This window comes from Balearica regulorum, chromosome 19 (assembly GCF_011004875.1).
Source record: "Balearica regulorum gibbericeps isolate bBalReg1 chromosome 19, bBalReg1.pri, whole genome shotgun sequence".
Lineage (NCBI taxonomy): Eukaryota > Metazoa > Chordata > Aves > Gruiformes > Gruidae > Balearica > Balearica regulorum.
In genome coordinates this window covers 2,303,353-2,324,655 of record NC_046202.1, presented here as the reverse complement: position 1 = coordinate 2,324,655, position 21,303 = coordinate 2,303,353, and the positions used below count along the sequence as shown (strand labels likewise).

Below are 21,303 nucleotides of genomic sequence, written 5' to 3'. Positions count from 1 at the left end.
GCAAAATGAGCTTCCCAGTCTGAATCTCTTGTTAAGATACTTGGAGCTCAATTTGTTTCTCTTCTGGGTTGTACCTGTGTCTAAATCGCATTGTACATCTTTTTAGTAAACTTTATGGGGTAGGTTTCTCCTCGTGTCCCAAGCAAGAGTCGACCAAAAGCAGTTCCTGGGCACACGCTGTGGTTTGCTCTCTCCCAGGTATTTGATAATGCCATAAACAAGTAATTACTAATCCAGTGAACTATTAAAAGTCGATAATGGTGAAGAATAGAGAGAAGACTGGCTTTCTGACAAGCTGGTTTACCTTAATTAAACTGGTGAGTGATTAATATGGACAGCTGATCTTGTGGCTTTAATTAGATGCATTTAGAGTTTTGTGTGAATAAGAGATGTCTCGAACCATTCCACAGGTTAATGGCAATACGATACTCTTATCACAGGCATGTATCTTTCAAATGGCTGGGTAGATGGTTAATAACACGTTTTAAAGCTTGAGTTGAAACTTCTCTTAATGGGTTATTAGAAAATATGCCTATGTTATACAAAACTGAATTTTAATAAAATGTTTTTTTAAAAAGAGACTGTCCAGTGATTTCACCTTGCAGTTTAGGTTTCTACATGATAAATAGATTGCAGAAAAATAAATATTAAAAAAGTGTTTCAAGAGGATTTCAAGATAGTGTTTGAGCTGCAGTCTAAATTTGCTCTGGTGTTGCTAGAAATCCAAACAGTGTTATGCTACTACTGTGTGGGAGCTTGAAAGAGGGAAAGAAACAGCTTGTTTCTACATCTGGGCAGAATGCAATGTAAAATGTACGCTGAACAAGTCCTGGACTAGAAGCAATCTTTTCATGATTTATGTGGTTTTAAATAATTGTATAGCGAATAAATATGAAAAAAGAAGGAAAAAATTCATGTGATTTACCATGTCTCTCCAAAGACTAAAAGAAAAAAATTAAATTAGAAAGTATTGAAACTAGGTTGATAAAATGTGGCTTTGCCAACCCCTGTTCAGTAGCAGAGTGACTTTGCATTTTCACCAGGAGAGGAAATGCATTCAGTGTTTGTAGTCTTACTTTACTTGGATTGACAAGTTGTACTTAGCTTCTCTGTTTTTTGTTTCCTACAGTGATTTTGTTAAAAAATAACTGGGTTTTAAACTGTTAAAAGATAACAATAACACATTTTTTCAACATGGCATGTCATGTTGCAGCTCTGTGAGGCAGGGTGAAGGTAATTTGCCTGAGCTTGTGAAAGGATTCTGTGTTAAAAGACAGCGGAGTGCCATTAGTAGACCTTCACACCACAAGAATTGTTTGTTTACTGTCTGTAGTAACAAATACACACTTAGCTATAAAAGCCCACATAAGCGATTTGCAAATATTTTAGAGTTCCTCACTAATAAACTGAGTATTTTTTTAGCACAAAGCGTGACAGAGTGTTGTAGTAAAGGTAAGCAGCTGCTGGTAAACCTGATGTTTGGGTTTCTCACTTTTTTCTCACTTTCAGAATCCATACATAGGCGAATCTTTTTCTGGTCCTGCTGCTTTCAGCAAATGACTAAGATGGCAGAAGCACTATGAGGTCCTGCTTTTCCGTTGTTCTGCACAGTTGTATTAAAATGAACATTGTTGGGCCCTTGTTTGATACTGTTATTGGTGAGGGGAGCCCAGTAGGACTGGTTTGACTTCCACGTGCAGCAGCCAGCACAATGGCTGGGCTGAGACTGCGTCTCACCTCTTCGCATACCTGACTCGGCGAATTCAAAGGCAGCAGTGCCACTTGCAAGGCAGAGCAGGTGGCTTTGACGCACTGTAGCAGAAATGACCCGTGCCTTTACTGGCTTTTCTGAAGATTTTAATAACACCAGAGAAAAAGTGTTCCTTTTGTTCCAATTATATTTCTAAGCTTTGTAAACTAAACTGTTTCCTGTGATATACTGTAGGTCAACTTTTGCGAGGTATTAATTTGAATTGGTCTGTGAGGTCTAAGAAAAGTGAGCCTTTTGTCACAAGGCTTATTTCAGCTATACTTAGCTCTTTGTTTCAACTGGAAATTCTTAGGGGTCTGCAAATCAGAAAGGTCAGCAACTGTAGTATTAGAAACACTGATAGATAGTGCATGAAAATGAGACCTAACCTCTAAAATGAAAACTGACCTCTAAAATGAGAAATGAATCTCCATTACCCTTGAACAACACCCTGATGGCATCTCTAAATCCCTCTAATTTTGTACAGTGTACTTTGTGTGCATCTCTTTAACTAGCACAGAGAGGGAGTCCTTTTAAGGTGAATTCTTTAGAAAGCACACATCATTGACTCCAGTGTAAATTTTAACAATGGCTTTGGTGTCAGCAAAGGTAGGTGAATACTAACTGCTTCTGAAGCTCTTGTCTTCAGAGGTGTTCTGCAGGAACGCTGCCTTGCTCTTTGTTAGCAGTTACAGATTTTAAGGTCTCTCGCATTCTCAGAACACAGGAGGGAGAGTCAGTTCCCGTCTGCTCCCAGCCCTCCACGAACACGGCTTGTGGGCCTTGGCAAACCGTGCAACCTCTACGTGCTTTTCTTGACTCAGGTGGTAGGTAGTCCCCGGGAGTCCAGTTGGGTTGGTTTTAATAGCGAAATTTTACCGAGTTCAGAAAGACGCACACGCAGGAGCACTCGTGGCAAGCGTCACTGCTTTGTTCCAAAGACAAACCTGATGTTAGCAACTTTCTTCTGCTTACTGTTGCCTGTTGTCCACTTTGCTCATAGTTTGTCATCCTGATTCCAGCTTTTGGTAGGAGCAGCTTAGAGCTGGTAGTTGAGCTGCAGAGTGCTGGACGTGGTTGCACTTTGTTGCAGGTAGGCAGTTGTGTTCATTTACGTGGGAGACTGAGCTTAGGTTTTTGAAGTTCAGGGAAGATGCGAAGATGTGAAGGAGGGAAAGCAAAAAAGGTTATGTTTCAAATCAAAGCCTTTTGATGCTGAAATTGCCTGACTCAAACTCTGTCTTCACACATCAGGGCTTAATGCTGATAGTGATTTACTTACACTTCCTAGTTAATAATTAGACATTGGGAGACACCATATATCACTCCTAATGGAATATATGGGGTCTGATGAGAGTTTTCTGTTTTGACTAATAAATTTTAACCAGAATCACCAAGCTTAATGAAATATTACAGCTTCGGAAGTGTTTTAAGTCTTGTGCTGTGAAAACAGTGTTGCTTTATTCAGTAAATGAATTTATCATTCATTCTGTATCCTGAGCCCTAGCTGGCTCTGGAGCATGGGCTGAATGCAAGACTCTGAACTAGAAAGCAGAAAAACTAATCAAATCCTTAAAGACCAAAGGCAGCGAGGCAGGTCTAGACTGACTTTTTCAGTGGTAGCCTCTGGCTACATCCACTTTTATTTTAGTAACCATTGTTAGCATGATTTATAACTTTAGCTTTAAGACACACACTATTTAGACGTAATAAGATGCTTCGCAGCTTTTACTTTTATTTCCTAATTTCCCTCTTGTCCCTGCTTTTTTTTACTTCCCCCTCATCTTTGTCTCCCTCTCCTCTCCCCACCAGCGTCCCCAATCCTGCGGCTGACGCTGTATTGAAAGAACATCTCCCTGTCAGCCCCAAGGTCAACAAAACCGTCTCTGCCTCAACTAATGGCTGATCGGCTGGTGGCCTAGTTAGTGCAGAGGAGACGGCTGTGTGCAGGGTTTGGTCTCCTACTGCTGCACAAAGGTTTTCCCTGCTAATTCTGGTGAGAGGATCCTCCGTACACAGAGGAGAGGACATGCCCCCCAGCAAATAATGGGATCCCTGCTGTCGCCCTGCTAAGTGGCACACAGTTCAACTCCCTGCCCTTCGCAGCCGTCACGGGAAGCGCTGCCTTGCCAAAAGGAGAGCGATCCTGTCCAACAAGGTCCTGCCCACTTCCCGGGTGCAGCATTAGGAGCCTGCCCCCCAAAATGCATCTCTTTCTAACCAGCGCGGACACAGCTGTAAGACCTTGGTGGCACTCCTTAGTCTGCCAGGCTGTGGATTTGGGGTGCCACCAGGAAGAGCAAGTCCTGCTGAAAATGCCTTGCTGCTTAGTTCTCTTAAGAGTGCAGGACATCTGTGCATTACTGTGTTCTTGTGCCTTAGCCTCTGCCGTCGCTACTCAGCAGTTTTTTCCGTGCATCGTGCCAAGGAAGCAAGATAAGAGGAGACAGTAAACACACCTCATTGCCGGTACAGGAAGAAACCACTAAAACCTTGCTGCACCATTTCTCGCTGCTGTTAAAACCCTCCCTCCCACCTTGCTTTTGACAGAATATTGACTAGAAACCAAGATCCCATTTCTGCTTAGCCTTAAGGGCAGCTGTTTGCAGAGTGGCGGTGTTACATAGGTTTACTGTGTCGTATGTCTGTGTAACACTGGATTTGGATCTTGTATTTAGCTGCCAGAAGTGACTGTGATGAAGTGGGAGAGATAAACTGATAGATTGTGTGCCAGAAAGATGTTGGGAATCAATCAGATAAACAGGGCAGAGAAGTAGCTTGCTGTTTTCTAGTGATAATAAACCAGTGGCCTCTCTTCCTGGGATTTTTAAATGTAATTGCTGCAGTAATAATCTCCAGAAATAAGCAAATAGAAAAAAAGTCATGGCAGGTTCTTAATTATGCTCAAATCACTCTTTTTTTTTTTGGTAATATGATGTATGCCTTAAAGGAGAGAAAAGATGTGGACAGGTATAAATACTATCTCTGTTGCTTGAATGTCTCCTATTTGAAAATAAAAAAGGGTCATAAAATAATACCTATCTACCTTTATGGCATTTTTCTTTTGTGGGGTACACGCCTTTCCCCCGCTCCCCACACACTCCAGTAGTGTAGCTGAGTGATCAGGAACTATGGGGGTCAGGGAGTTCTCACGTAGCACTGTGCCCGGACAGCTTCTGGTGTCGGCTGCGCTCGGTGGGGCAGCGTTGGTGCCTGGGAAGCCGGCTGAGGGCCGGCTGTGCTGAGCACAGCGGTAGTCAGGGGCTAAGCCGTGCTCGCAGGGGCTAAGCTGTGCTCGCAAATGCCGCCGTCTCGCTTGAGCTGGTGTGGGGGGATGTGGAGCTTCTTTCTTGTCCCCCTGCCTTGTCTGTGCGTGCTGTCTGGGGCCAGGTCTGTGGCTGCTCCCCGAGCCCTGCTTTCCGTGACGGCTACTGTACCTTGATTGACCATTGCAGTCCTCTCGCCTACTTCAGTAGAGGGTGGAGGAAAAGCATCTTTCATCCTTTCATCTCTAGCATCTTTGTGGGTTTGCCTGGACTCTCTGGTTTCCAGGTGGTCTGTTTTGGGTCCTTTCTGAGCTGAGGCAGTAACTTCACTAGTCAGTGAAATGTCGGCATTTAGAAAGCAGTTTGTGCCCCTCAGTTTTGGAGGGTTTATTTCTGTTCTTTGTGTTAATATGTTGGCTAATACCCAAGGCACAGCACATACGATTTACAGTGAGCGGTGATAAACACATAGCACCAGTCAAGTATCCAAAAAGGCTGTTCACAATATTCTTTGGCTGCAGGAAGCAAAAAGGACAAAACCCAACCCTCAGGACATGAAAAGAAATAGAAAAGCCTGCTTGAGCATTCCTGCTCTAGCTATAAAAATTATTTTGCTGTGCTGTTCCTCAGAGCGAGCATTACTGCCCAGCAATGGTTGACTTCTGTTTGGTGAAGTGTTTTGGTTCCCCCCTACCCTCCCCACTTGAAGTGTGGGGCAAGACCTGTGGGGCAGAGGTCTTACTGCAGATCTGCCTGCATTACATCTCTTGCCCACGGGAGTTGTGTACACAACAGCTTGTGAACGGTCAGGCCGTTTTTATCCTTCCAAAGCCCAAGGAGCGGCACTAGCCTCTGAAATACAAGCAGAGTTCTTCATTCTGCCCCTCTGGGTGAGAAACGACCATCTCATGTCAGGCTCAGCTGCTCACATCCCCCCAAGCTTGTCACCCATTTGCCCTCTGTGGGATTGTACACTTTGCTCCGGGCTCCTGGGACCAGCGGTTACCGAACGGTTGGCCCAGCTGACAATCCCAGCAGGGTCTTTGCAGTGCCCCCAGGGATTCCAGTTCTTTGCCATCACTTAGACTCGAGATTATTAGTTTGCTTTGCCCATGTGAGGCTTCTTGTGCTTGGACCGCAGTGCTACTAAATTGTGCCCCTCTGGCTCTGCATAACCTTTTAGATTCTCTTCAGATGAATGACATGATGTTATGTGTCACCTAAATAAACCGTGATGGGTTGAAGGGAAGACTGTACTACTCCTAGATCCATTTGAATTTATATACAAAACCTCTTTGTAGTGGCCTTCAGCGTTATGTTCCAGTCACATATTCTATGGGTACCTTTTTGGAAGAGGGCGATCGTCTACAGTTACTTAAACTTTTAGCATAGGGTTTTGCTTCCTTGCTTGAACCCTTTCAGAGCCATCAGCTTTTTCCCTTGGGAAAACTCTTGTCGAGAGGAGATGATAAAAAGCCATGGTTCTTGGCTTGGAGTTTTCTAGGAAGTTTCAGACATGCGGCATACAGGTTCCCTTGGGATCTTGGCAACTAATTTCTTAAGTCTTCTGAGAAACCTGTGAGCCTGTTTGCATTACCGTGTCTTTACTGTGCTTTTAAATGGGATTGTTGTCTGTCTTCTAGCTCCTTCGAGAACTTATAGAACGTAAAACCACTTCATTGGACCCCAATGACCAGGTAGCCATGGGCAGGTAAGTAGGAAGTTGTCTGTAACATCACTAACTTCAGCCCAGCACTGCATCCCAGTCCAGAAGTGCAAAACTACTTGTGGGCTTCCAGTCCACTTCACTGTAGAGGGTAAAATTTTGAATGACTCTGGAGAAAGCATCTGGGTATAAGAAGGTGTGTAACAAATTATTAAAACGGTGTGACATTAGTCAAGAAAGCCATCCTCTGTAACATACTCCTTACTTACGGATCACATTGGCTGAAGTGCAAGTTTGCCAGCCTTTGAGCTGTACCCTGGTTTGTCTGTGATGCCCTGAAGATACTTTCCAGTAGTAAAAGGCTAGTTCCAGACGTTGGATATTTCTAGCTCTCAGTAGTTCATGCAGCACAAAGGGAGTCCATAGAGGGGTGTCTTAGCTGACCCTAGTGAGGGGGAGCTAAGCAAAGTGACTGCCCGCTGCTGAAATTTGGCCTTTTCTCATTTTGAGCTCTGATTTGTCATTGTTTTACAGGAGCAAACCTTCTGTTGTGAGATCAGTTAAAGCAATTCCTGTGTATGCTCTCTCCCTGCTGTAAGAAAAGATACTAAACTATTAATATCAGGGAATGTTTCCTACATGCAGAAGTAAAATATAATTCCATGCAGGGAAGCTCTTATTTCTGTTTAATTCTATGGTTAGAAAATAAAGAATGTTCCAAATACCACTTAATGAACAGTGTACATTTAAATGGCCATGGGCTATAATTTGGAAAAGTGTAAAAGCAGAGGAAGGCTGAAAATGCTGGAATAGGGCGCTCCACTAGAAATAGTGCTACGGGGGGGTGTGTGTGTGTGTGTGTGTGTATGGGGAGGGTAAGAAAATGCAGTAGGAAATTTTGTGATGATGAAATAACTTTTATCCTTGTAAAATATTACCCAAATTTTAGTACAATGTGTCAAATTTATTTTGTGTATGTCTGGAATATTATGGAAAGCTATTCACTATAATTTAACATGATATAGACAAAATTACATTTAAGTGGTGATTACATTGTACATTTATCTGACTTTACAATAAAATAGATTACAGTAATTAAGATTATATTAAGATTGTAGTAATTGGATTTTGCTAGATTTTTTTCCCTGATGTCAAGTTTTCATTGTATAAATCAGGTAAGATGACGCTCGTTTTTGTAAAAAAAAATATTTATAACTAGTAGAAGTTTTCCCCTGCTGAAAACTTCTTTGACTTGATTAAGTTCTGTTTGAGGAGATGAGTCCTCCCTTCTAAATAATACAGGCGGGGATCAGACAGCACTTTCTGAAAGTGTTTATTACTTTTTCTTTTGTAGTTTTGTGTAGTAAGAGTTGGAGCATTATATAGGGCTTCTTGCTAGATTTTCCAGGTTAGACAGTCAGAGGTGGTAGGGAGAAATACTTATCATTTTCAACATACTTTGCAAAACTGAGGAAGAAATAAATTCAGAGCATCTGTTGCATCATGGTAATTCTGTTCATGAAGTTAGCATAACCTATCTCACTCAGAGAATCAGTTTAGGATGTGGCAGACCATCTATTCTGTTATGGGCTTTCTGTATGCAAACCAGAAGTCATTCTAGTAATCAAGGCCGAAACAAAAAAGCAGTACCTGTAAAGACTTTTTTTTACAGATTTTAGCATTTGTATTTTGTAAAGATTTGATTTTTAATTCTAAAGATTCTTAAAAATATTCAGTAATCAAGAAAGAATGTAAAATGGAGCCAAGCTTGTGGCCTCCATGGGTTTCCCTGCAGGTAGAATATTCTCACTGAACAGGGATCAGCAGGTCTGGCCTGCGTCTCCCATTGTGGCTGGAGTCCGGACAATCCCTTATCGTTCAAATGCCATGTCCATGGAGTGAAGCAGCACCGCAGGCATTTCTAGTTTCATACTTGTTTTCCTGAGGTTCTGATCTCCTTCACTTCTGTAAAGGCAATAGGTAGAAGGGCTGGGAAGGGCCTCAGACCCCGGTGTCCCTAATGCTTATTTTCCTTGTGGCTCTAAAAGTTGTGCATCTCATTTTGCACCCCTCAGGCAATGGCTGGCCATCCAGAAGTTACGAAGCAAAATAAAGAAGAAAGTGGACAGAAAAGCCAGTAAAGGAAGGAGAATCCGGTGGGTGACAGCTTCTGCAAGCAAACAGAAGTTCTGATTTTGCTAAATAAAGTCTGACTGTGCTGGGGTGGCTCTGGGGTGTGTTGGTAGGTTTATTCATGCCTTTTAGGGCAAGATGTCTTGCTCTGGGGCAACCACTGGGGAATCTTAATGTTCTTTGAGCCTAGAATAAGGGCTTGGTTGGATGCAGCCTGTGAGCATTGCCCAGATCAGTCTTGGGAAGAGTGTTTGTTGGCCTCAGAAAACACTGGAGAGAGGTGTTCCGATGTCCCTAGGCGATTTGGGGCTGTAATTTCCACTGAAAGCCAATAAACACCTCTTGTGCAATATATATTTAGCTAACTAAAACGTGGCTAGCAGCTCTAGCAGAACATGTGCAGGAATGCCTCGGTGAGGTAGAGATATCTTTCCTACTGACTGTCACTTGGAATTTGGTGTCTAGTCCCTTTATTTTTCTAAGTCCCATCGCAGCTTTCTTTAGCTTCGAAGCATTTCACATCCTGACTTCTGGATCACTAATTTGGGTTGATCCCTCCCATTGTGTTTCCAGTGGAAGAATCTTCCACATGGTAGGGTGGAAGGGGAAGCAGTCTGGAGAGGATAGGGTTTTTCTTCCCCTTTGCAGAGCAGATATATTAGCCTCCCTGAGTTTAGCATGACTGCATGATTTGTGGAGGAGGAGGTGTTTGTGGCAGGGAGGCATGCTGAAAAGCTGCACCGCTTCCTGAAAAATCCGCAACATTAACCATCCTTTTGTGAGTAAACTATAAATCGTGAGTTTAGATGGCATCTGATAGAAAGTCAGTGGAGTCAGTCTGGGTCAGGCCTGGCATAGCAATTTTTAAGATAGATGTCATAAGATAATTTATTAAAAGAGGGAAGAGCTACTTTGTTGGCCTGAAAAGCCTATAATTATTGACTATCAATATTCTTTTCTGTCAGCATCACACATAATTGGATATATTCATGATTCAGTCAAAACTACTGACAACATCACACAACTGAGTCAGACTCGTAAACCTCCAGGAATAATGGGGAAGTCCCTCATTGTGTGCAATCTGTGCGCTTCAGCATTCCTGAGAGATCAGCTATCTTGCCAAGTCAATTGCCTCTTAGATCTTAGGTGCTTTTTATTTCTTCTTTAAATAAAAGTTGCACTGACCCTTCAGGGAAAATATCAATAAAAGAAAAAAGCGTCATTGTCTGTGTTTAGGATTAACATGCAGTTAAGCTCCAGCATCTTTTCAGAATAGTCCAGTAGAGCCCAAATGGGTATTTTTAAATGGTTCTTCCACTGAGAGACTCAGTGTCACTCCAAGCAGATCATTTACCCTCTATTCTTCTTTTTCCTTCTCTAAAATCAGGGCAGCAGTGCTTAGATTTGTTTTCGTGAAAGACTTTGAGACCCTGGAAAGCAAACTGTCACATACTAAGTTTCCTCTGTCTCCATAATTCTTCCTTTTTGGCAACCCTTTAGCAAACCTTCAGTGTTATACCATGTTTGGGTGATGCTTTCAAAAGCAGTTGATCTGGTGCTTGACATGAGTGTCTGTCCCCTTCATAGACAGGGAAATTGGGGCACTAAGAGGAGAACTGAGCTCATCCTAAAACTCCACAGTCAAGCTTAAGAAACCGGGTGCCTAAAACACTGCTGTCGCTCGCTAGGACATGCCTTTTCTTGAGGTAGATATGCAGGAGTGATGTGTGCACACGTATTTTTCACGTCAGTGATTTCTGGTCCTGTGCTGCACGGGACGTCTTTCTGTGAATTAAATTAAATATTTTATATCTACTAGACTGGGATTTTTTTAAAGTCCTGATTTAAAAAAATGTGACAGTAATCAGTTCCTCTGTGCACACTGTCCCTGTATAAGCTTTGATCTGTATGAATCTATCAGTTGTTAATGTCTCATAAGCGAACTATTTCATAGTCCAGCCTGTTGCCCAGTTACTTGTTGCAGTGCTAGCCCCACACAGCTACCTCTGTTCCTGACTTGATCATGACAGCGTTAGACCAGGGCAGTTGCTTGCATTACGAGTAACAAAGACTTGATTGTGCAGAGAAGCCCTTGTGTAAGGGTGAGTGTGTGCTGTGCCTGAAGAGCCATTCTGAAATAGTCTTGTGAGCTAAAAATCCCCTCAAGGGAATGTTCCTGCATAAGCAAACAAAAGGGAGTGCAGAGGTGACAGAGTGGAAAGGTGATTCTGGGCAAATGCTTGTGAATCCTTTTGCCTGCTATTTGTCAAGCTCTAAAAATAGCAGCAGCTTGGATAAAACATTTCAGACTTGGGTAGGCAGCATGGTAGTGTACACCAAAAGCCGTTGGTTTGGAATCCCCTGCCCTTAGACGCTAGGGTTTAAAGCCACCTTTTCAGAGCTTTTCAGTATTCTGTTGAATTTTATATGTCAGGTCCTTGAATGTAAGTCAGTCATGAAAAGCTGCAAGTTCCTAGCCCAGTGTGGAAAGCGGAAGGGGATCCTATATCTGGAGGTGCAGTACAGCTTGCAGAAATATCTTGGTGGACCAGAAGCTGAGACCGGTGCAGCACTGCATCACCTTGGACAGGCCCCATCTCTTCTCTGCACGGGTCTTTTTCTTGTCTCCTCCTTCACCTGTTTTTACATGCTCCATTTGTAAGTTATTCAGGGTAAGCCTGTCCGACTATGGGTATGGCTAGCAGAGTGGGATTTTGATAGCCTTTAGGGCCCTAGATACCACAGAGCAAGGAAAAAGTGGTAGCAGATGGATGCTTGAGAAGGTCTGATGCTCTGACGCTTCTGCTGCCTGCAGTGGTCTCTTTGGGCACAAATTCCAGAAGGTGATTAAGATGCCAGCTGAACGGAAGGCTGAAAACGAGTTCTTGTTTCTCTGTCTCTGACTTTTCAGGGTTGTCTGTCTGGGAGTCTGATTAGGTACTCGCACACAATTAATGGATGCTGTATGTCCTCTTTCTAGCTGTGATAAAAAAGGATTTGCTTGCTCTTTAGTTCATTGTATCATCTGATTATTCTTCTGTCCATGTTATAAGAAAGGGGGAGGGAGGGGAGGAGGAATTGCCAGCTACAACTAGTGACTCATTAGCTATCAGCCAGGAGGAAAGGCAGTGCTTTGCATTTCAGGGACCGGTATGTTTCTGTTCACGCAGCAACATTTCCTTTTCATTAATAGTTACTAATGTGCTGCCTGCTTATTTCCTGCACTATTCAGGTATCATGTCCATAGCAAGCTGGTGAGCTTCATGGCACCTATTGACCACTGTACAATGAATGATGATGCCAGGTGAGTAATAGATTAATTATGTTTCTCAAATGGCTTCATGACAGCATGATATTGACCTGTTCTTCAGTCTGTCGCCCCCTCCATTTCTTCTTATCAGTTAACCATTTGTCACTGGCATCATAGCCTGGGTGTCTTGGTCACATCTGTCCAGGCAGTCTGGCTGAGCTTTCACTCCGTAATTACTGTGACACCAAACAAGAAATTTTCATAAATCTCAGTACCTACATTTTGATTCCTGCTTTAAAACTCCTCCGATTTTGAAATCTTCTAGTTTTATGGAATTATTTTGGAAATAGACAACTAAGTTATCTGGTGTCTTCAGGTGTAATCAAAACTTAGAAGGAACTTGTCCTTTAACAGAAATGGCAACTGTTTTAAATTCTGTTTAGTATGCATTTTCTTAAATCAGTTAATAACTGGAATAGTTCAGTCAAGATTCACTCAAGGCCTAAATGTTGCTTGTGTTTATGTCTATTTAAAGAGTGAAGAATTTTATTGGAAGACTATAATGTTTTAATGTGCTAATTAGTAAAGAAAATATAAATGAAATTTTGTGTGTAGTTACTACATAGTTTTTCTACATATACATTCATATTTCTTAGCTATTACATTTTTAAACTAAATCTTGAAATGCTGAGCTTTTTGTGGGAAGGAGGTGAAATAATTTTTCCAGTGAATGCATGTGGAAGGCTTGAGAAACATCTTTCCCCTGGGTTGTGGAACATGTTTGTGCTTTGTGAGAGAGAGATGTTGTTTGTCTGTTTGTAAAATGGAAACCAAATACCTACTGTTCTTAGACTGTTGCCTTTTGGGGTATTGCACAGACTTCTGGATGAGAGCTTTCCAGTAAGCTGGCATTAAGATGTTTTGTGTCCTTAATAAGACCTGTGCTGTTTCATTACGCATCTTTCCCATAGTTTCTTTACTCTTTTTTTCTTTTTCCTTTTTTTTCAAATAAGAAAACTGCTCTGATTTCTGAATATTGTCTAGATCCTCTCACCACAAAAATAAATGTGTTGGATGAAAGCTATGCCTCCAGCTCCATAAGGCGGTCACTTCTTTCACCCCCTTACCCGGATCATAGGAAGAGAGGAACAGAAGTGGTTTTGGCACTGTGAGATTCGACATACGCGTTTTTGTCTATTTGGCAAACAAATGCATTTTTGTTTCTGCAATGCGGGGCCAGAGCTAGCAGCTATCTGTGCTTCCCCGCTGGCAAGGACCTCCTTACCTGTATGGAATTGGTGTCTTTGCTGTTTTGGATAGCCCCAAATAAAGAGTGGGGTAGGACAGACGCACATGCTTAGTAGAGTCGTACCATCCTGTAGAAACTGTTTTGGGATGTGCTGCTCATTCCCCACATCTTTTTGTCTGAGGGTAATTAGCAGGTGGCATACGTATTTTTAGGAAAAACCAGTTCATAGCATATGCATTAATCATACGCGTGACTCTAGTATTTCTCTAGCTTAGTATTATGTCCAGTTGACTGGTTACTACTTATGCTTTGAGAATTTTGAATGAGGTTAGGGTGTCTGTCATTTTTTGCGTATACTACATATTGCACTGTCCTACAGGTTAGGCAGGCATACAGACCCCTGCTGTGTCCCCACAGCGAAGGCAAGCTCAGCTGGCATGGGGGGTGTGCGAGGAGGGGGTGAAGGTGAAAAAAAATAGCGAGACTGATCCTAATAATCTAGGAGTTACACTGTGTTTGCTGTCCCCCAGAGGTGACATTGCCTCCTCCTTCGCAGTCCACCGCACTCACTTGTGTTCCAAAAGTTGCATAGAAAATGCATTCTGTAAGCCAAAATGCTCCAGCAAGTCAATGCAAACGTGAAGTGCATCGAAACAGCTGGGACAGTGCAGTCATTCTGCACAATAGCCTTCTTGGGCCTTAGCTACACTTCATCTGGCTGCCATCTTCATAACCCTTATTCCCCTCGCTTCTCGGGAGGCACCTTGAGTCCACCACAAACTGCACGGGGTCTGGCTGACCCTCAGAAGCTATTACAGCTAATAGGATGCTATCTACGTTATGCTGTGTCGACATAGTTATCAACGTGGTAGGGACAGAGTGTTTGACATTTGGTTTACTGAAAATGTCTCCTGGGGGTTTTCTCCACGTTGAGCGGGTTATTACATCGCTTGCATGTTTTACTGATTCTTTGGTGGCAGCAGTGTGGCAGCAGCTGCTGCTGCTTATTGTCTGACTGCGGGAACTTATTTCTTACATTAAGTTTATTAGTCACTTTGGAGGCCCGCCATACTTTCTGCTAATGGCATTTTAGTCACTTATCTCCTGATGTTGGTTTAGCCGTCTAGGGTGAGACTGTGGGTTGATGTGTTCGCACACCAGCAAGTGTGCCTGAGGGTCATAGCGTGCGGGCAGCTGTATCCTGCCACGATCAGGCTTTCAGGCAAACCCTGGACGTGGAGGAGGCAATGCCGGAACCAGGCTGGGCAGGTTCTGTTCCTAGTTCTGCCAGTGGCTTCGTGGGTGACCTTGAGCAGGTCGCTCTGTGTTTCCGTGACTCCGATTCTCCTTCTGTGCAACAGAGGTCTGCTGTTGAGAAGTGCCTGTAAAAAGCAGTGGTTTAGTAATAGTAGTAGTATTTCATTTTTTAACATACACAAGAAAGCTTTTGTTTCAGACAAGAGACAGATACGCAAATAGAAGCCTAAGCTTTCCTCACTGCTGCCAGAATGCCAGCTGGTTACCTGTAACACAAAGAATATGCCTTACGTTTGCCTATTGCAGGCATTATAGTCTTCCTTAGGCAGTTTCTCTGCAGCTTCTTCCCCACGGGATGTGCTTTGGCTCTGTTTAGTCCTAATGTTGAGCTTAAATTTCCCTCTGCTGTAATTTAGACCCGTTATTTCTTGTCCTGTTCAATGTGAGCTTTATGAACAGATCCTTGCTGCTTCTTTGCAGCAGCCCTTCCACATTTGGGTGGGTATTCTTGCTTTGCACGCTGAAAACCAGGGCATTATTTAGCTTAGCTTCCTTCCTTTCCTCCCTAGTTTACACCATTTGTGTTTGCATCCCGGCATAAAACATATTCAAAATATTGGAGTGGCCAGTGTCTGAAATTAGGCCTCTGTAGGTGTTTTCGCTCAGCTCTCCTAAAATGAAGATATCTGCTGCTATCGGTCTTTTTTTTTTGAAAATCAGAGCCACTCTCTTGGGGTCACTTCACATCCCTGCTTAAAGCGCCCCTGCACTTGCCATGGGCCATAATACTTCTCTAGCAGCACACAGCCGTACCGGACAAGGCAAGAAGAATTCAACATCTGCTTTAGACTGCAGGTGAATTAAAAAGGAAGGACCAGGTCTGTACGCATGAGAGGGAAGCAATAATGATAACAGCTTTCCTTTGTGACAGAAGAAGGTAATTTTATTGTTTGCAAGTGTGAATTACTAGATTGAAAATGCAAGTATACACTTCACAGTGATGTGATCATGCTCTGAGCCATTTTTTTTTCTGGTCAGGCACTTAAAAGGCATGACCCCAAAATAAATACACATCTGAACAATGGGGCGCTCTGTGTTGGTAGTGTGAGAAATTTTAAAGTGTCAGTGAGCTGTATATAAAAAGGGTTGTAGAAACAGAGCTGGCAGAACATTCCCTTTAAGTTCTACTAGTGGCTACAGTGGCAGGTAGATACCTGGAAAATGACAGTAAATAAATATGTAGGTGCAGATGTGGACGGGCAGAAGCTTAGGGGGATGGCACAGAGTGCGGGGGGTGCGAGTGGTGGAGTAGTTCTGGTTCTGCTTTGGCTGTGCCAAGTCCTCCCTCCCGGCAACAAACTACACAAGCCCTGTGTCGCTGAGGCAAAAGCAGAGGGGAGTTGTCCGTGACTGCGGTCTTGCTTTGCTTGCTGTAAGTGCTTTTGAAGGCACAAGTCTGTGTAGCACTGCAATACCGTGCCGTTTTCTGTATATTTAATTAGCTAATGCAGCCTAGGAATACCTTGGGGGTCTGATTCTCCTGTACATTTAAGCCATTTTGCACTATTCTGGCTGTGCAGAGAGACCATAAAATAGTGCAAGGAACTGCTAGCGCTCACCTGAAGGTCCCTGTGCAGTGGTGTCGTGGCTGTGGGATGCCCAGGACCTGTGGGGATCTGACACGTCAAGTTTATCACTTGCTTCTGCCACTGGCTGGGGAAACAAAGAGCAAATGCGTGTGAAGAGAAACAGCCTGAGCGCTGCATGGAGAAGGGGATGAACAGTCACTCCAGAATTGTTTTACAGCCTGAATTTGAGAAAAGAAACGTACAAGTATAATAACTGCCTTTGTCAACATCACTGCCACTTTCTTTCTTATTCTTGCTGCTGGTTGGAATAATAGCATTCGTGCAGGCAATTAATCTTCCACTTGCCAGTTTTTCATGCACCCTACGCATGGGCATGGCTGTTTAACCTTGTGCTCACATATATTATGTTGTAATGTGTGGGACACTGGTGGCCTCGAGCCCTCCTTTATTTTAACCCCTCTTTGCTAGTATTTTAAAACATACACTGGAAAGTGATTTTTATGGTTATCTTGGGGTATATGTTTATAGACTTAAATACATTTATAGTACTCTTGGGCCAAGGTTTTTCTAATCGGTCCAAGGTCATTGCTATGTAAATGGGCCTGCCCTAAGACAAGGAACTTGAAGGCGAAAGCTTGAATGTAATTGCGCAGTGGTGGCTGTCCAGAGGAGAGCGTAGCTGTCTCGGGCAGGAGTTACCCAGGATTAGAACAGGGTTGATCTCTCTCTGTTTGTGATTTTGCCTGGGTTTGAGAGTGGCATCATGTGGGTGCCACTTACTGGACTTCCCTTGAAATACGCTTTTCCCATCATCACGACCTAGGGTACTTCGCTGATCCCACTGCTCCAGTATCTAGCATGGTATAATCTTTAATTTAACTATCCTTCAGTACCACCATGTGCAACAGAGGTGGGAAGATGCCAGTCATCTTTTCTGTTTTACACTTTGGGAAATCAGGCATGGAGAAATGAGAGCCTGTATCTCCAAAGGCATTTGAGTCCAGAAATCTGTGAGAGTCGAGAGCCTCGGTGACTTGCCAAAGGTGACCCAGCAAGTCTGGGCCAGAGCAGTAGTTGAATCCAGATTTTCTGTGCAGACATCTTCAGCTACCACGCTCTGAACAGCCTCATGTTTTCAGATCAGACATCTGTACACCCACAGAAAGCTCCTGTGCTGGACAGATTTATTTCTTTATGGGCAAATGAGGCTAGAGATTCCCGCGGAAGGCCTGCAGGTCCACAGACAATTTTTAGTGTATTTTCTGTTCGTGCAGAGTTGCCGTATCTGCAGGAGCAGATCCTATAAACAGCCTAGTTGTGGCAAGGTCAGGTAAAGTCTGTGTTCCTGGGAAGAGCTGTCTGTGGATTTTGGTTTTGTTATATCTGTCAGCTTTGATATATAGATCTTCAGATCTCTGCACTGTACGTGTGTGTGTGGAACAGAGACTAAACACAGACACTTTAAAAAAAAAGGTATAATATCAAATTACTGTTAAGTTTGATGAACATCATTATTTCACCTCTGGAGGACGGTAACATGCAGGAGAGACTTTCTTTAAGGACACAGATGTTTGGTCCAAACACCTTTATCTCCCGAGACGACTCAGGTTATTCTGACAGGTAAAACAAGATTGTGCAAATATGCAACAGTGATCTAATCAGCTGGAACAACAGCAATATTTTAACTGGCGCTACCTTTTAACAGCATCATTAAGGGCTCTCATTACTCTTTTATTAGAGGCTCACTCTATTTCTTATCAGATTACAGAATGAACATAACTCATGGCACTGATTTGATCTCTTGTTAAAGAGGATTACAGCTTTGCATTAACTTGGATTGACACGGTTTATAATTTGCTGTTGATACACATGCTGGCAGTGTCACATGTTTGACCCCCTCCCCACAGCACCGCTGAGGAAAAGGACACCCATACATCATCATTAAAGATGGCACCCAGTGCAGAAATGGGAGGCAAAAGGAGGCTTTTCTGCAGTAAAGTCAGGCAGGACAAAAGAGACGTGTTCTCAGGTGCAAGCTGAAATTCAACCTGGGGATTTATAACTAAGTGATGGTGGGGGAGAACATACTGGCTTTTAGATAGGTTGCTTTTTACCTCGGCAAATGGTTCTTCATTAGGGAGGAGGACTTTGCATCCATTACGAGCCGAATTAGAAGGAAGACGACGGCCGTAATGGGACTGTGACAAACCATGTGGTTCCACCTGCAATGTGGGGCTCAGACACCTTTGCAGGAGCTGGGGAAATTTCCCCTGTTCTTCTGAGACCTCTCAACACTGTGATTGTCACCAGTTAGTGAACTGGTCCCTGCCGTCAGGCAGTATCGATCGTACACCACCAGCTGACAGTGTTAGTTTAGCCAGATAACTTGTTTGCCTGTGGTGGACGTCACCTTCTTGTCATGGCCCTGGTTTATAGGAACCCCAGGCAACTGGGGCTGCAAGTTAGGGCTGCGTGTCTGGGTTGTGGCTCCCTTCTTCCAGCTCCCATGTACGACCCGTGCATTGTAGGGCTGGTCATGGTGCGTTTCCTCTACTTTTTTTTTTTTTTTTCTTTTAGCATATGGTCAAGTTCCAGCATACTGTGGTCTAGCATAGATGACTCTATATATACACATAGATATGTATATATACAGTCTCTCCACAGCTGTGGTGGTACATTTTATGTTTGACTTTGGAAGTGAAGACTTGCAAGGCAGCAGAACTGGGCTCAGGGCAGGAATCATTGCCTGAAATTCCATGGCCAAGTGCAAGAAATCAAGTCCATGACTCCAGCTGTCCCATTGGCCTCAGGTCATGCTTGGTGGAAGAGCATCCAGCCCACTCTTGTTCTTGCATGAGCAGCCCAGTGCCTGCTGGGAAGCTGAACTGAGACACAGATTATCCAGCTGCCAGCGAGGTTTGGATTAGAGCGTTTCCCTTGGATTCAGCCAGGACGTTGTGTTTTTTCCCAATCAGCATTCTCACTCTTGGACTTAGTGCACTTGCTTTGTCACAGTGTGTTTTGCTGCAAGCAGAGGGGGGTACGTAGTAAGAAATCCTGGTATTAAAAGATTAATTTACTTGTATGACATAAGAGTTTAATATTAAAAAAATAAAAAAACCACCAAAGTTGGTAAGATACCAGCCTTTAACTTAGCTCACTTTGTACTTCGGGTATTAAAACACCATGAGACTAGATTAATGGAGGAATTTGGGCTCTGCGATTGTCAATCCAGTACGTTCACCACGACAGAAGTCCTTGACAGGAGGCAAAACCCTTCTTTCTGGAACAACTGAACCAGCGCCTTTTGTACTGCGCAGCACAAACCTCGTGTGACTGTGTCTGTGTGAGAAAAATTATTCTAAGTTTATATAGACACAGCCCGGAAGAAAGGTTGTGCTGCATTGTATTGGCTTTGTTTTGGGAAACAAAGAGAGTAGCGCTGGCGTGCGGCGCAGTCTCTCAGACCGTGCAGTGCTCTGACATCGTAGAGCAAACTGGTGTTTTTGGCGTGAGGCTGTGGGTGGGAGGGCAGGCTGCCCTCCTGGGCTCTGCGGCTTCTGGAAGAACCCCCTGCTCTTGCGTCCCGCGGGGAGATGTACGGACTCTCTTGGGAAGGTGATGTGTAGCCCACTGCGCACCCTGAGCTGGCTCATTCGGGAACCGAGTGCTCGGTGGTGAGGAACCTTAGACCTGAGCTCTACTGGGAACCGACAAACCCCCCCACCCCGTGTTGTCCTGTGAAACTAAACCTGCTTGGCGTGACTGTTGGTCCCGCGGCACCGTGGCTTCAGTATCATTCTGCCCTTTGTGTATCATTTTGTTTGGTGGATTTTATCCCCATAACCTTTGACTTTTAGCCTTAGAAGTCAACTCATGTAGATGCAGTTAAGTATCCCATATCACTTTTAACTGGAGTTGCTAGAAGGGTTGGTATTTGAACAAGGAGGTTTTGTATGTTTTGAGGCTGGCAGTAGTGAAGTGGTGTACGTGACCCCGGTTAGTGCCAATGGGCTGAAATCATCGTGTCCCAACATTTGATGTTTGACATCCCTGGTAAGAAGACAGACGCCTCTGTTATGGAAATTTCCTTTTTAAAGGGAAAAAAAAATAACCTGTTAAGAGCTGCAAGATGATTTGTCGTCCTTCCTTTGTGAGACAATTTGTCTTCTCCTGCATCAAATCTGTTATAAAACAGGCAAGCTGTGAAAGAGGGAAATCATCCTAGGAATATGGGATGTTAAGGTACACAAAGAATGGTCCCCTCTGTGCGCCTGTCTGCGCAGGGCACTTCACGTGCAGCATCACAGTGGCTGCTCTGCTCAAATACCCAACTAAAAACAGAGACTGAGAAAGCAACATTTTATGAATTTCATGGGGAAATTAAAGCTGCTGGAAAGCATGCCAGCAGAGCAAGCTGGAGGTTTCTGCACATCCCTGGGTTTTGCTGCTTCTCCAGCCACTTGTCCACATCTTTTATGCTTTGTGCTGTAAAAGCTCATATGAAAATGTGAAAGCCATTGGGACCAAAATGAGGATGAGAGAGGTTCCATCTCTGCCCCCATTAACGTTGTCCTGAGCTCCAGGCTGGTGAACGGGCAGATGGCTGCGTGCTGGTGTAAGGGGGAAGTGTCAGCACTGGTGACAGAGGTGGCAGGTCTGACCCCCGGGTCTGGTTAAGTTTGGGGGCCGGTACCTTGAGCAGCAGCCCTTCTGTCTCTCTGCTGTCCTCCTGCTCTCCACCCCATCCCCAGATCCAGCCTCACAAAATGTGCCGAGTCCCTTTGTTTAGGGCAAGAACCAGCTTTCTGAAATATTTATAAATCTTGTGCCTGGTCTCATGAGACAAACCAGAGGTCACATGTCACCTTTCATAATTTAAAGCCGTGGGGCTAAAAGCATTTGCACAGGCTTGAAGGACCCAATCCTGACCTGCCTGAGCGAGAGGGAATTGCGGCAGACCTTTCTGAATCTCCTTCAAGCACCGGGCATGGTGATGAGAGCCGTCTGGCCGTGTAATTTATAGCCGGAGTTGCACGCTTCGGTTTTGGGCCATGGTGGGGAAGCGAGTGAGAGAGTGCCATCTCGTGGGCCTGCCTTCCTGGCCGGCGCCACGCTGCCCGCATCGCACCGCACCGCATCG

At 44.0% G+C, this 21,303-nt stretch overlaps 1 protein-coding gene across 1 annotated transcript in view; it reads left to right on the top strand.

Moving 5' to 3' along the window:
* Positions 1-21,303, top strand: part of AATF (apoptosis antagonizing transcription factor) — a 56,336-nt gene that overhangs the window by 27,471 nt on the left and 7,562 nt on the right. Inside the window, exons 9-11 of the mRNA XM_010313617.2 lie at positions 6,660-6,727; positions 8,758-8,838; positions 12,048-12,119. Coding sequence (XP_010311919.2) covers positions 6,660-6,727; positions 8,758-8,838; positions 12,048-12,119 — 221 coding nt within the window. The remainder of the gene's footprint in view (positions 1-6,659; positions 6,728-8,757; positions 8,839-12,047; positions 12,120-21,303) is intronic.